General features: G+C 49.8%; 1 protein-coding gene across 2 annotated transcripts; it reads left to right on the forward strand.

Annotated features, from left to right (window-relative positions):
- The first annotated feature begins 730 nt into the window (after positions 1-730).
- Positions 731-13,788, forward strand: LOC116446790 (carnosine N-methyltransferase 2). Of its 2 annotated transcripts, none has more exons than XM_032115174.1 (9): positions 731-957; positions 2,430-2,662; positions 4,704-4,765; positions 6,116-6,254; positions 7,799-7,851; positions 10,921-11,028; positions 11,136-11,266; positions 11,566-11,659; positions 12,661-13,788. In XM_032115174.1, the coding sequence occupies exons 1-9, from the start codon at positions 889-891 to the stop codon at positions 13,014-13,016; spliced, it is 1,245 nt and encodes a 414-aa protein (XP_031971065.1). In that variant the 5' UTR covers positions 731-888; the 3' UTR covers positions 13,017-13,788. The 2 variants fall into 2 exon arrangements, with proteins under 2 accessions (XP_031971065.1, XP_031971066.1); XM_032115175.1 differs by having other exon boundaries at positions 860-957; positions 2,295-2,662.
- Positions 13,789-14,427: the final 639 nt, after the last annotated feature.

The raw sequence follows: 14,427 nt of genomic DNA on the forward strand, positions 1-14,427 counted from the left end.
TGAGAAGATTAGTCTGGAAAACTGAAAATATCTAACTGATGAAAACATTTTCATTAAAACAGGAAACTGCTACAGAAGAGCTTTGCTCACAAGAAAATCAGAGTTACATTACCTGAGCTTTAGTCGATTGTTCTAGGCGGATTTGGAAGGGTCTCAAAAAACAAAGCAGTAAACATGGGATCACAGACTGGTTTGGGTTGGAAGGGACCTTAAAAACCATCTAATCCCAAACCTTCTGCCATCAACACTCTAAAAATGCCAAGAGCCTTCCTGACAATCATCAGCCTAAAAGCTGATTGCTATTTAGAAGGTAAATTTATTGGAATTCGATACCCAGGCTTCTCAGCCTGGAGACGCGGGTCCGAGTGTGTTGTGGTGGGCTGATGGAGATGGAACCCTGGGGGGGGGGGCTCGGGGCTGTGGGCAATACCAGCCTCAGACAGGCTTGCCCTGGGGAGAGTGAATGACCTATTTCTTCAGGATGAGCCCAAAACTGACCTCCGGAGCCGCAGAGTGCAGGAGGAAAAACAGTCGCTTTGTTTTCCTCTGCCCGCAGCCCAGCTCTGGCTGTAGCCATCATCTCGCTTTCGAGCTCTGATCAAAACTCAGCTTTTTCAGTTTGTACGGAAAACAGAGTTCAGAGCGGATTTAGTCACGAGCTCGCCAGAACGACCGAAAACACGGCTGGCAGAGGGTACATCCTCCAAAGCCACCCCGCTGCCAACTCCTGCCGGCGCGGGCAGCTGCCCACAATGTCCCGTTGTTCGCAGCCCCGCGGAACAAAGGCTGCTGTTGGAGGCTAATGCCGGCTCAGTGGTGGCATGCGCCTACGTGGGCTCTGCAGCCGGGGGGGCACAGGGCGGCAGGGAGGGGGAGCAGCGCCCCTGGATGTACAAGGAGGTTTCCAAGGGCTGCGCAGCTCCTGGCTGCTGGGCACTTCTCGACAGCTCCGGGGAGGTATGGCTTCCTGCCGGGACCTGCGGGGTGTCCATCCCTGGCTTTGGCATGGGGGGGGTGCGGGATGACTTAGCTGGGACAAGGCAGAGGTGGCTGGGGGGCACGAGGCTGCTGCGGGTGCTGGGACACTCCAGGTGCATCCACTGGTGCGCGGTTGGTGTCTGGGGGATGGCATCTCTGGTGGGAATGCTGAGGGATTGAACTAAATGATGTAAAATCACTGCCCAGGTGGTCGAACGGCACCAGGACCCAAATCCGCACTTTCGACCTAGCAAAGAGGTTCTGGTCTTTCCTCACTTAAAATGTTCTGAATATTTTGTTGAAGAGTAGCAATGCAGTTGTTTCTGGCTTAACGTGCTGCTGCGGACCTGCCTTGAGGTGGATAACTTAAATCCATGTGGAAGCCAAATCTGGTATAAACCAAGGCAGGTCGCTTGTTGGTGAAGCATCTCCACCTGACGTCCCTGGTCTCAGGGATCTGTGCGGGGCAGGAAGTTTTCTGAGGATTTCAGCAAGAGGGGAGGCTTTATCTGTCGTCTTCTCAATCTGTTCCACCCGCTGTCCTCAGGCAAAGGCAATGATGAGGATCGTAATGCTATTCTTTCCACCAGTGGACCTCACCTGGAAATATAAAGTCTTTAAATCCTTTCTTTTTTACACTCGTGTTACTAGATTTTAGGCAAAAGGAGCATCAGTCCGGTGGGTGCGGGTAGGGGAAAAATCCAGAGGCAAGTGCAGGGAACGCCCAGGATTTTCTGTGTTTGGTGACCGCCGCACCTTCTGCTGTGTTAACCCTTCTTGGGGACCTCCAGCCACCTCTGCCCTGGATAGCTGTCCCCCAAAAAGTTTCCTTGCTTTCTAATCCCTGCGGCTTAGCAAGCAGAGCGGGAGCAGGCTGGGCTCGCTGCGCCCCCGTCCTGGCTGCCCGGTCCCGCCGTCCCTTTGGTGGGGCAGGACAGGGAGTCCCAAACTGCCCGGGGGCTGCAGTGCTCGCTAGAGGTTCTGCAGCTATGCCCCTGAGTCACAGACGGAAAAATCACTTGTTCAGGTCTCCGGGCAGCCAGTGAGCTCTTCTTCTCCCTGAGGACGGCAGAGATCTCCCAGCGCATCCCCCATCCATCAGGCAGCAGCGCAGCAAGGATGCAGGAAAGCGTTCCCTCCCGCCCAGGGCGGCGAGCAGGAAGGAAAGGCAGGGCTCGCAGCACATTAAAAAGTACACGGAAACGGCTCCCGGTCTGCCCGGCGCCGGCTCGCACCCCTCAGCCGCTGCCACTCCGGCTCCGAAGGCTCGGAAGTCTCAATGTGTCCCTTTCTGTGTTTCTCTCCCCCGCACGCAGCGCAGCCCCCGCGCCATGAGGACACCGCTGCGGACGCCCGGCCCCGCGCTCTGCCCGCCCCGGCGCCCCGCTCCTGCCCCGCGGGGCTCGGGTTTCCCCCTGTCCCTGCCCCAGTGACGCTGCCTGTCCCGACAGGTCCGGCAGAGCCGCACGCCGGGGCCGCGGTGCCCGAGCGCCGTGCGGGGCTGCGGCTGGACATGCCGACCTAGGGCACGGGCGCCCGGCTGCCCCCAGCCCCGCGCCCGGCTGCCGGCTTACGGAATCGCAGCGTGTTCTGAGCTGGAAGGGACCCACGAGGATCATCACCAGCCCCTGTGTCCCTGCACAGCATCCACCCCCACCATGGAGCCACCTCCAGAGGTGAAGAGGTATGTGGGTTTTGGCAGGAGCGGGATGGTGTTTCCCAGCTGCTGTCTCTGTGTCACAGGTGGGTATGTGTGAGGTGGGAGTAGCAGCAGATGTGTCCGTGTCCTGGGGCGGATGGGGTCTCCCCCCTTAGCCTCTCCGCAGCCTAAGTTTAGGAATAATGAAATTTATGAGTTATGAAGAAGTTCTTTCAATTTGTGTTCCTAGAAACAACTTTTTCAACTTAAAGGGGTGCATCACTCAAAGTAATAGTGTGAATTCCCTGCACCTGCTGTCCATAATGCACCCAGCTCTGTTCGTGGAGGGAAGAGGTTTAACCTTGTGAGCTCAGTCTTGGCTGGGAGTTGTGGCAGAACCAGCTGCCTGTGGACATCCCACTCCCTGGCAGTCCCTGCCTTGGTCCTGCTGCTGGTTACTGGGGTCCTGGGGTCGGCAGCACCAGCCCAAAATGTTATTTACAAATTTTAGGATCTGGTCTGGATTTTAAGCCAGATTTTAGAGGAAGTCTGTTTGTTCCCATTTCACCTTCTCAGCAACGTGTTAATCAGTCTCAGATTCCAACCCCTGCCTGCAGAGAAATGGCAACAGTGCCAGGGGAAGAGATCTTGGCATCATCTGTGCTGGTGAATGCTTGTGTTGAAGTCTGTCCCGGTCTCCTGGCATGGCTGGAAACACTTGACCGGTCAGAAATGGAGTTCATGTCCAGAGTTGTTCCTCCCTGCACAGGAAAAGCCACACTACCCTTGAGCATTTTAGTGGGAGATTTACTCTGAAAACCATCTTGCTGAGTTCACCCAGCTGAGGGGACAAAATAGCCCTCTGTTCTGAGAGGCAGAGATGGGAGAGGTCAGAGGGTTGAGTGGAAATTGGAGGGACTGGCCCGCAGCCAAGCTGGAGATTATGGAGGTGGGCTGAGTTCTGGCTTCTTCCTGCTGAACTTCTGAGAGGTCTTTCCTGGGGAGAGGTGAGGGCAAGGTGGTGGAAGAGAGACCTTTGACATACCCCATGGAAGCGAGTTACACGACTTTGGCACTGAACTCAGATGAAATCAGCTGCTCTTGCAGGACTCTGGCAGTGCCCCAGTGTCTCCAAGACTTCTGGGACATCTCAGTCTTTTCTTGCCTTCGCTGACCAAAGCACTGCAGTATTTGCACGTGGCCACTTCCTTGCCACATGGCCAGCATGGTCCTTACGTATCTGTATCTCAAAGCCCCACTACGAGACTCCCTTCTTTACTTTTCCACCTCCTGCCTTGTTTTTCCTCCTCTTGGGATTTTTTTCCTTGGCAGAGAAGACTATTGGGCTGGAGTCTGCTATCTCAGGCTGCTTGTCCTGAAGCATTTTCTAACAGCAAAGCTTTGGTGTGCCTAACACAGGTTGTACAGGATATCACCCCTAAGACATGCTGTGCATCTCAATACTGAAATGTGGTTACCCAGGAGGTGACTCTTCCCTTTGCACAGACAGCCTCATCCCAATCCAGTCTTTGCAGAAGTGAGGTCCTTGCTCCAATTTAAATTCATCCCTTCCTTTTGCCAGTGGCACTTCAGCCCTGTTTTATGTACGAGGCCCGTTGTCAAAGGAAAATGAAGAAAGGAAAATGTCAGTCTAATGCCTGCCACTGCATTAACTGGTTAATGGTTCTGCAGGAGTATGAAAACTTCCACAACACGTCTCGCACAAACACTGGAGCAGTGCCCAGTTGTGGATGCCCCATCCCTGGAAGTGTCCAAGGCCAGGTTGGACAGGGCTTGGAGCAACCTGGGATAGTGGAAGGTGTCCCTGCCCGTGGCAGGGGACTGTAACAAGATGAATTTTGAGATCCCTTCCAACCCAAACTGTTCTATTGACTCCAGGATTCTATGACTATGATCAGCTACAAAGAAGTTCTGGCTTTCTCTAGTAAAAAAGAACAAAATAAAATATGGATTATCAGGAGAGGAAAGTTTGTCCTGGAGCATCTTCCCTTCGTTCTGCATTTTAAATGCAGCTTCAAAAAAGCAAGGTTCTTCAAATAACTGAAGTGCTATACTTTCCTTACAGGAATAGTTTCTCCAGCATGAACTTTGAAGCAGAGATTCTGACAACTCCACACGATAATTCAGGTATTTGGGAGACAAAAGGAAAAAAAGAGATTAAAGTAAAATGCCCACTCAGATTGCTATCACTGCAAACATGTTTTAATTATTTTGGAGTTAGAGATAGTTAAAAAAAAAATATATATATATATGAAGAAACAGGATGGTAAACTGACTGCAATTCAGGTGAGTTCAGCTTTATGTTAGGGTAGAGTTCAAAGTGTTGAGGATAGACATTAATGTCTTTACCACCAGTAGGGTTGGACCAGGAACACAGCTGCCAAGGACGTGGTTTTGGAAACAGCAGAGACATTCAGTTTGAGATTACTGTCCTGGGTGAGATATACATAGTTCTTTTATCAGTGGTGACTAAAAGCAGGTGATAAAAAAGCAGCTTCTTGAAAGGCAAAAATGAGGATGAAGATGTTCTGCTGAGTCCTTCATCCTCGTTTCATTTAGGAGGAATAGCTGATTTTTTTTCCCACTGAACGATGCCTTTTCAGCATTGATCTCCCAGGTGGAGGCTGCACTAGGAGTGCCTTCCTACTGCAGCCCTCTGTCCTGCAGGGCATCTTCTCACGAACCTCAGGTCTTAGTCCTGTCATTGCACCTCAGCCCTGAGCAGCTGGCCAGAGCCTGTGCCCTGGCAACAGCCCTGTCTTTGGGATGGGACAGCAGGAAAGGGAGACTTTGCAATAATTGCTTGCAATCCTTTGAGTATCCCTGGGTTTTGGCTCAGAGAGAGAGATCTTGCTGTCAGCCACCCACATTTGAACACGAGCCCATTCAGATGAAATGTTTTGCCATCAGCTGCCCTCCTGGCCATGAGCTGCAGTTCCCAGCAGGGAATTCAGCTCCCTGGCAGCCCATTTCAGTCCCACGCTGGTCAGTCACAAATGAGACGCACAGGATTGACTACTTTTGCTTCAGCTGCAGGTGGCAGTGTTTGTGTTGCATCATCCCTCCTGGGAAGTGTGCCAGGAGCTGCCCATCTCAGTCACACTGTCCAGCATGGGCACGAGTGACAGCCCCCGGGTTTGGACCCCTTCACCTTTTCTTTGGTCTTCCAGAAAACCGTTCCTGTTCCATCCCTTCCTGCAAACTGAGTGCCCCACATCTGGCTTAAACATTTTGAAGACATTTTCCTCAGGCTGACCTGTAATGATGAGCCATTTAGCAAACATGCTTATATCAAAGGGTACCCAAGAATAATTTTTGAGCCCTGAGTGTGAACAGGTTGGAAAGTGCATCCTCTGCATCGTTTTCCCAAATCTCTGGTCTCTGTAGGGTTGGGTTGGGTTTCTCCCACAGGGTAAGCGCTTTGACCCTCCATGTGCCTCGAAGCCTCTAACATGCAACCCATATTTGTTTCTCAAGAGCTCTACATGATCCCTTCCATGAGAAGCCTCACGGCTGAGGAGTATGTGGAGGCCTTTAAGTCCTTCTTGGACCACTCAACAGAGCACCAGTGCATGGACGAGTTCAACAAGGAACAAATGCCCAACATCGTGGCTGGGTAAGGAGCTTTCCCTGAGCTGGGAAAGCTCTCTGTTATCCTGGGAGCCAGCAAAAACATTTAAGGATTTTTTGGGGCAGGAATGAACTTTTAATGCTTTTCACATTTAAGTGCCTTAATAGTGGTTTGTAGGATATTCTGTTTAAAGGCTCCAGAGTACGTGCCGTTTCAATTAATGCACTGTGCTGCCTCTCAGCTTAAGTTAAGGAAAGAGTCAAGACCTCATTCTCATGTCCACCTCTTTTCATTAGCTGATTTTCCGAGGATTAAATTTGGGTTTTTTTGGTTGGTTGTTTTTTTTTCCAAAAGAAAGCTCTCTTATGCTCTCTCCCTGCTTTTGGGACTTCATCACATCCATCCAAACAGAAACACATCTCTAATTCCCTCCTAGTGGCTAATTTGTGGTTTTCACAATCCCCTAAGACCTCCTTATTTCTATCCTAAGTCGATTTGCATTGCTTAAGTACCAAATGGTAATCAGTTTTGTAAAGTACTGATGTAATATCTTGAGGCTGGATAACTGCAGATAGCTTCAGAACAGCCTAGATCCAAACCACAAGAAAGCCCCTTCAAATCTGGGTAATTTTTGGGTGTTATAGCAACTGTATTCGCCAATGAGAAAAAAAGTTTGGGCAGGCAAATTTTTATTCTACGGATCAGACAGATATAGATAAAATAAGCAATAAAATAATCATCATTAGCGATTATATTAAGAAATTTTAATCGTGAATTTAAATCATGGAAAATCATTGTGGATTTCTATGATGCTGATTTTGTGTTTGTCAAAGGGTCTTGACCCTCATTAGGGCTAAGGGTCCTGGACTTGCTCACACCCTTCAGGACATACTACTCATTCCACTCTTGTGGAATCATTGCTGCGGTGTCTCCTGAGGTTGTGTTTGGGAAACTCAATCCCTTGGCACAATCCACACCTGAGAGCAGAGTAAGGCCATAAATCATGTCAGAGCATGGCTGTTATTAAATATTCTCTTAGGAAGCACGTGACTGGAGTCTTTTAATAAGCAATTTTTCTAAGATAAAAATTATTGAAGATTCAGAGCCTCCTCCGAATTTCAAACCAAGATTAATGTTGATAAGAGATGATTTCCAATCACTTGGATAGCCTGATGGTTTTGATTTTCTGGGTTTTTATATCCAATATTTCCTCCTGAGGGTGCTGAGGTTTTCCCCAGCTCACCTTGTCCCTACTTCCGCAGCAGTGCCATCCCAGCCAGGTACAGCCTCTTTGCCCTGGGGTTCCCTTTTTGCACAATGCCAGCCATAGCCTGAAGAAAACTCCTTGGCAAAGGGTGAGAAACTCTACACCCTGGTGCCTACTGTGCTTTGAAATATGAGCTGGCTGATCTGGGCAGGCTCCTGCCATGCTGGTTATCACTGGGCTCAAAGGGGATGCTCAAATTTTTATACCAATTCACGTGCATAACATGAAAATTTCCAGGCCAGTGTGTCATCCAAGCTGTAAGAATGAAAACATGAAGTCGTGTGATACAGCGTGGTTAAGTCATGTGTATTTATCCTTTCAGTGTTGGCACTGGAAAATCGACCATCAGCGTTCTGGGAGTTGGGAGTGGCACAGGTGAGGAGGGGGGTGCTGGGGGATGGGGATCCCTGTGGGGAGCAGAAGGAGATGCTGAAACAATGGGCAATGATGAGAACTGCTCAGGCATCAAGGACAGCGTTTCTCACTGAAGCACAGAAGGGCAGAAGGAAGAGGGGAGCTGGGATAAGGGGAGTGCTCCTTCCCTTCCTTCCCTCTTCATCTCCCTTCTGAAGCACTGCTGCTCAGCTCTTTCTGGGCAGTGAGATATGTGTGATTTTAGCTTAGTTTCTGCCTCTTGGTGACTCTCACCTGGCTTTATTTGCCTCAGTGCAAGGACTCCTCCTTCTGGTTAGGTACAAGAGCATCTGCAAACCCTGCTGGAGAAGAATTAGAGACATTGGAGATGTTTCTTCCACCCAAAATCCTGCCTTAGACTATCCCCCCTGAGGGGATCTCTCCTTTTGCTTTGCTTTTAGGGATCCCAGAGGCCAAGGCTGGGCAATGCCCTGCTCCCAGTACTGCAAAACCACCTGGCCACAACCACTAGCATGGACTGCATCAGCTTTTTCAGGACATGTTTTTTGTTACTGCTTTTACCCAGTGATAAGTAGGGTTTAACTGCAAATGATATTTTTCCCCAGAGAGAAACCCATCCTTTGGAAAAATAGCTTTAAAGCTGTTCTAAATGCATTTGTGTTTAAAAAAAGCCCAAAACAACAAAAACAAAGTGGTGAAACAGCCAACTTTGCTCCCAGGGAAACTGGGAGAAAATAAAGAGTAGAGAAAAGAAGCGTTGGTTTGATTTGTCAGAGTTTACTTCTGCTTTGAAAAGTATTTTCAGCTGAATTTTAAGTGCTATTACTTTCAAATGAAAGTATTTTTCTCACTTTTTTTGGTTTTGTTTTCCTGAGTAAGAGAAAATTAGCATTTGATTGTTTTCTCCAACTGGGAATATGTTGGAGCATATGAGAAACCAAGCAGGAAGAAATCATTCAGTTCTCAATTACCCTCTCTTTTCATTAAGTAATATAAACCAGAAATTCTGACTCCACAAAAGCTCAAAGAGGAAATGAACTTTTAGCATCGTCCTTAATTTTCCTTATGTCCTCTTCAGAGGAGGTTTTAATGGCAAAATAAAACCTCTAAAATTTCCTATATTTGCTGGGTGAGTGTCCCTCGGATATGGACCTGCACCCCCTCAGCTTGCCCATGGCTGCAAGAGCTGAACTTCTGGGGCTGGGCAGCGAGTAAGCTGGGATGGCACCAAGCAAAAGGTTATATCTGATCCCTGACCTTTTCAGAGGTGGACTCTGGTTTCACAGAGCCCCCAGAATTAGTTTAGTTGATGAAAATATTAAAGGGGATTAGTGGCCAGCTCCACATCCTGAAAGCCTGTGTTGTGATCCAAATCACGTTTGCTCAGTCACCCCATGTTTTCTCAAGGCTGGTTTAACTCTGGGCTGGGACTTGCCAGTTGCAGAGAGGTTCCAGTCCTGTCCCAGCCTTGCTGTGGTCAGTGCTGCAGGGTTGTTGCTGGCAGGGCAAGCTGCAGCAGGGGAATTCCTGCCCTAGAGTGCTGTATTTTACTGCTTGGTTTTACAGACACCTTGGCTGAGGTTTGCTCTTGCAAACACTGGATTAAGGGATTTTACAGGGGTGGAGTGAAAAAGCCTCCAAACCTAAGCAGCTGTTAAGGTAGCCACTTGCTGCTGATGTACCCATTTTCCTCCATCAGTGGCTCCAGGGCCCAGGGCAGTGATACTCTGCCTCTGGCCTTGCCCCAAGCCTTGCAGGGAGCTCGAAGGGATGGTGCTCCCCAAACCAGGCACTTACAAACTGGCATTTAGGTGTGTGACAATTCATTCAGCTGCTTGCTATAGGGATCTGCCTTCCTGTCAGCAGTATTGGTGCCTGCACCCACCTTCAAAGGATGCAGCCGCTGCCTCTTCCCTTGAGCCTTTGGCCAGCCCTGCCCTGCTGCCACTGCATTCCTCAGGGGCCTGGGGTATTTTTTCTCCAGTTTCAAAAGACTCCTCCTTCCTCGGATGTCCCTGTAGTGCTGGCATGGCTGATATTTCCCTCCTTGAAGTCTATTTACTGCAGCACCTGCCAAAGATGATGGCTCTTCCCATGGCTGGTACATCAGCTGAAAGAGCAGGGAGGATGCAGTATCTCGTATCAAGACCTCTCTATGTGACATTTGCAAGGACAGGACTATTTTTAGGCCCCACCATCAGCTACAGAGAGGATTCTTGCAGAGGTCCCACCAAGGTGGTTGCATCTGCTGTTTATTTACATAGTTTCAAGTGAACCAGGGGGACTCAGACACTTGGCGTGTCATGGCATTTCTGGGAAATATGCAGCGTGACCTGTATCACCTCAGAAGAGGTTGGAAATTTCCTAGAACAGGAGGACAGACTGATGCTTACTCCTCCAGAGCTTACCCAGCAGCACAGGAGCACCAACAGCTGAATTTGCAGGGCACCTCCAGACAAATATGTGAGTCTCTACTTGTGTTTCCAAGATAACCATCAGTTATTTGATGCCCAGGGCTGAGACCATGTGGACAATCCCCAAAGAGGAAGGATCCAGGATGCTGCATTTCAGTGGGTCTTTTCTCTTGTGATGCAGTTCCCCAGGACTTGGGGCTGTGTCACAGCAGCCACTGTGTCCCTGTGACAGCCCCAAAGGCATGGACCACCCCATGCATGTCGCAGTTCCACAGCTGTGTCAGCTGCCTCCTTGCACCCATTAAAACTTTCTGGGGTTGTTGCAAATTAACGTTTCATGGTTATTTTTTTAAACAGTGAGCTGTGATTCTTTTGACTGGTCTGTCCCACCACCCAGGGTATTGCTGTCAGCAGGTTTTTGTGCTGCTGCTTGTCTCTGCCTTGTTCTCAGGCTCCTCTGTACCTCTCTGTTAGCTCGAGCAGTACGATACCATGGTGAGAGTATCACCAGGTTATGCCACTGCATGAGCCACAAAGCACGACATGCCTCACTTCTGCTGGGGGGTTTCCTGGCAGGAGTGGTGGCAGGTGCACTGGCATCCTTCCATCACGTTTACCTGCTTTCTAAAGTAGTGACTTTGTGCTTATTGAGTAGGTGAGCAGGATTTGAAAATGATCAGGATACTGCAGGCTGTGCACCCAGGGGTCTTTATTGACAATGAGATTGTGGAGCCCAACCCACAGCACGTGGCAGCTTACAAAGGTAAGGCTACACCTGCTCCCAGGGTTATAGTGAGGACCATCCATTTGAATGATGGGTTTTTCTGCTGTTTTGTGAAATTCATGGCTTTCTTCTACTTTTTGAAACAGAGCTGGTGAATCAAGCTCCAGACCTGCAGAATGTTTCTTTTATTTGGCACCAGCTCACTTCCTTGGAGTATGAACAGCAGGTGAAGGAGAAAGGCACACATAAGAAATTCGACTTCATCCACATGATCCAGGTAATGGACATTGCTTTGACACAGGACTATTGGCTTTAACTACTCCCTTCAGTGCTGCTGTGTGCTTGAATTTAGGACCAGAGCTGAGCACAGCTCTCCCATAGCAATTCTGCAGCAGCTCTACAAACACCAAAGCTGGCAATGCTCCGTGCCGTGAGGTCTCCCTAAATGTGCACGCAGAATCAGGAAAGGCTGGGAAGCAACTGGGACAGAATTTAAAACACCTCTAAAGAAAGGGTTCAAGCCTTTGGAGGGTCACTATGGAGGAGGAATAATGGCTGTGTCACTGTCTCTCCTAGATGCTGTACCGTGTGGAGGATATTCCCAATACTATCAAGTTTTTCCACAGCTGCCTTGACCATCACGGTAAACTCCTGATCATAATTTTATCAGGTAAGGGAGACCTTGTATTTTTTGTTTAATTGATGGAATTTTGAAGAGCTTCGACGTTTGAGAGTCACAAATATTTACCTGGGGATACCAGTAGCATTTATTCTACAGTAAATAACTAAAACAAATGCTGAATTTCATATGGAGCATGCAATCTTGGGCTTAGCCCTGGACCCCAGTGTCTGATGGGTCGACTTAGGCACAGCCTTTGTGCTCTTGCTTCCCTGCTTATGAAATTGATGTAGTGGAGAGAAGTGCGGCTGTCCATGAATGAGGGTCAATCCTTCCTCATGGTGAAATCAACAGTGTAAAAACACAACCTGAGCTCTGGGTGGACCCATCTTTGGGGCTCTTACCTCAGCACAGCAACGACCCAGACCCCAGCAGGAAAACAGATGCTGCCAAGAGCCGCAGGCTTTATGGTAGGATGGGAAAAAAGAGGCACTATGTGATGGCACTTCTTTAAAAAGTAGAATGTTTTATCCCTTGTGCCATTCATTAATCCCCTGCTCATAGTGTGGTGGAAAAAGCACGAATTCCCATGTTTCCCATTAAAACTGCCTCTCCCATTGCCTGCAGGCTGTTTCCCTTGCTTTCTGGGGCTGTTTTCCCACATTTCTTCAATGTGCATTCATAATTGAGGTTTGATGTATGAAAACTGCACAGTTTTGGCCAAGGGACAGTTAAGAGGCTGCACGGACATCCAGGTTCAGCACGTTGGTACCTCTGTGTGTACCCTTCCTTCTGAACAAATTCGGTGCTGGAGACATCTCCCAGGAGTTTCCTTTAAACAGGAGAGTTTCGGAGGGAGGGCTGAGGGAGACTAGCAATTTATGAGGCACAGACATTTGTAAGCAGACTCATGTAAGGGGAAAGCTCTCCTCCTGCTCCTGTCAAGGTCTGGGCCGGCAGCGAGCGAGCCTTTCCAGCTCATTTCATAGTTCATTAGCTGGTATTTGACTGCCTTGGCTTTGCCAAAGTAACCTCCCCTGGTGCCTCGGCAGACAGCAGCGGATGGGCCAGCCTGTGGAAGAAGTACAGAGACTGCCTGCCCGCCACCGACAGCGGCCACTACATCACCTCCAGCGGCATCACGGAGGTGCTGCAGAAGCTCGGAGTGGAGCACCGCGTGTACGAGTTCCCGTCGGGCTGGGACATCACCGAGTGCTTCATCGAGGGGGACGCGCTCGGCGGCCGCATGATGGATTTCCTGACGGGGACAAAAAACTTCCTGGGCACGGCCCCGCCGGCGCTGCGGCGGCGGCTGCAGGAGGCTCTGTGCCAGCCCGAGTGCAGCAGCACCAGGGACGGCAGGGTCATCTTCAGCAACAACCTCAGCATGATCGTCGTGGAGTCCTAGAGCCCCGAGACGAGCTGGGCTGAGTGCGGGGCACGGCGGGCACGGGAAAGGGCAGCATAGAGAGGAGGTGGGCTGGCAGGATAAAGGCAAGGGAAGGGGAGTCAGCTGCAGCCTCCCCCTGCCAGCCAGAGCCAGGGGAGCCGCCTGCCGCGCTGGGATGAGCTCTCTGTGCCGACGAGGTCGGCAGGGCCAGGATTGCACCCTGGCTGTTTAGCCCATCCCTAGGAGAATATTTTCCAGAGAGCAAAGAGCTCCATCTCACTAAAAGCCTACCTGGAGTTGTGTTTAACAGTATGCATCCCGTCTGTGCCTTCAGTGGGACTTCCACTGTTCTATGCAGCCAGCGTGTTTACACAGCCACAGACACGCGTCTGCACCACCTTCGCAGCTGGGAGGAGGTGGCAGCCCCTGCGCTGGCCGTGTACAGACCCACCCAGGCACTGCTTCCATCTGTGCCAGGAGGAAAACAGCGAGATGGCCCTGTTGCTTTGCACCCAGGTAATGTCACTGCACCCAGGCCTGAGCTGTTAAGTTGCTCTGCACTAGGCTATTTCACATGGTTTTATCAGCATAGGCATTTACTGCCCCAAGTCTCTCAGCGTCTCGCAGTACAGACATGTCTTAAAAATGTATCAGCCTTTTTGTTTGGAGCATATTTTGGAACCCAGGATGATACTTGCTCTGTGCTCTTTCAGGCAGATATTAATTCTGTTACTTTCTTACTACTGTTTGTCTCCATATAAAATAAAAGCAATCTTAAAACAAAAACGTCGCATCTGGTTCTGCACATGTGGGCTTACAGAAAATGAAGAGCAAAGAGGTCATTTAGTTAAAACCAAAAAATATGCAAAGTACTATTTTATGGAAGCGTTAAGGGTTTCTTGTAAGTGAGAAAGATGAGCCTGAGGATTTGGAAGAGCTGGGAGTGAGCTGCAGCTTGTCCTTGTGCTGCAGCCCTGGGAGGCAGCTTGGCTCTCTCAGAGCAGCATCGCTGCAGCACAGCAGAACAGCACCAATGGCACTTGAATGTGGTGTATGTGGTTAAAATGTTAGTATTATTAACATGTTAAGACTATTTCCACAGAGCCCTGGGTTGTTCAGAGGGCTGAAGGAGGTGCTGCCAGTGCAGCCAGCTCCAAAGGGAGATGCCACACAGGATGCCAGTGAGGTTTGGCTCTGCATTTGGCACCATGGTGCTGTGCAGACGCTGGACTGAGCACATGAGGGAAAGCTGCCTGCAGTGCCAGCAGCCTCACTGCAAACAGCTCTGAGGGGAGAAAACACCAGATCAGATGGGAAATACCTGCAGGCACAGAAGCTATCTCTGTGTCTGATTTTTCCATGCTTAAGATGGGTAGGACACACCCTTGTGCACCTCTAGGAGCCCAGGCTGAGGCCTGGGATGGATCAA

This window comes from Corvus moneduloides, chromosome 7, assembly GCF_009650955.1.
Source record: "Corvus moneduloides isolate bCorMon1 chromosome 7, bCorMon1.pri, whole genome shotgun sequence".
Taxonomy (NCBI): domain Eukaryota; kingdom Metazoa; phylum Chordata; class Aves; order Passeriformes; family Corvidae; genus Corvus; species Corvus moneduloides.

Excerpts from the sequence above, each read along its gene's own strand:
- LOC116446790 (XM_032115174.1), top strand. The coding sequence starts at position 889 with ATGTACAAGGAGGTTTCCAAGGGCTGCGCAGCTCCTGGCTGCTGGGCA. Across the intron at positions 958-2,429 it reads TTCTCGACAGCTCCGGGGAG|GTCCGGCAGAGCCGCACGCC; the intron begins GTATGGCTTCCT and ends CTGTCCCGACAG. Across the intron at positions 11,267-11,565 it reads ACTTCATCCACATGATCCAG|ATGCTGTACCGTGTGGAGGA; the intron begins GTAATGGACATT and ends TGTCTCTCCTAG.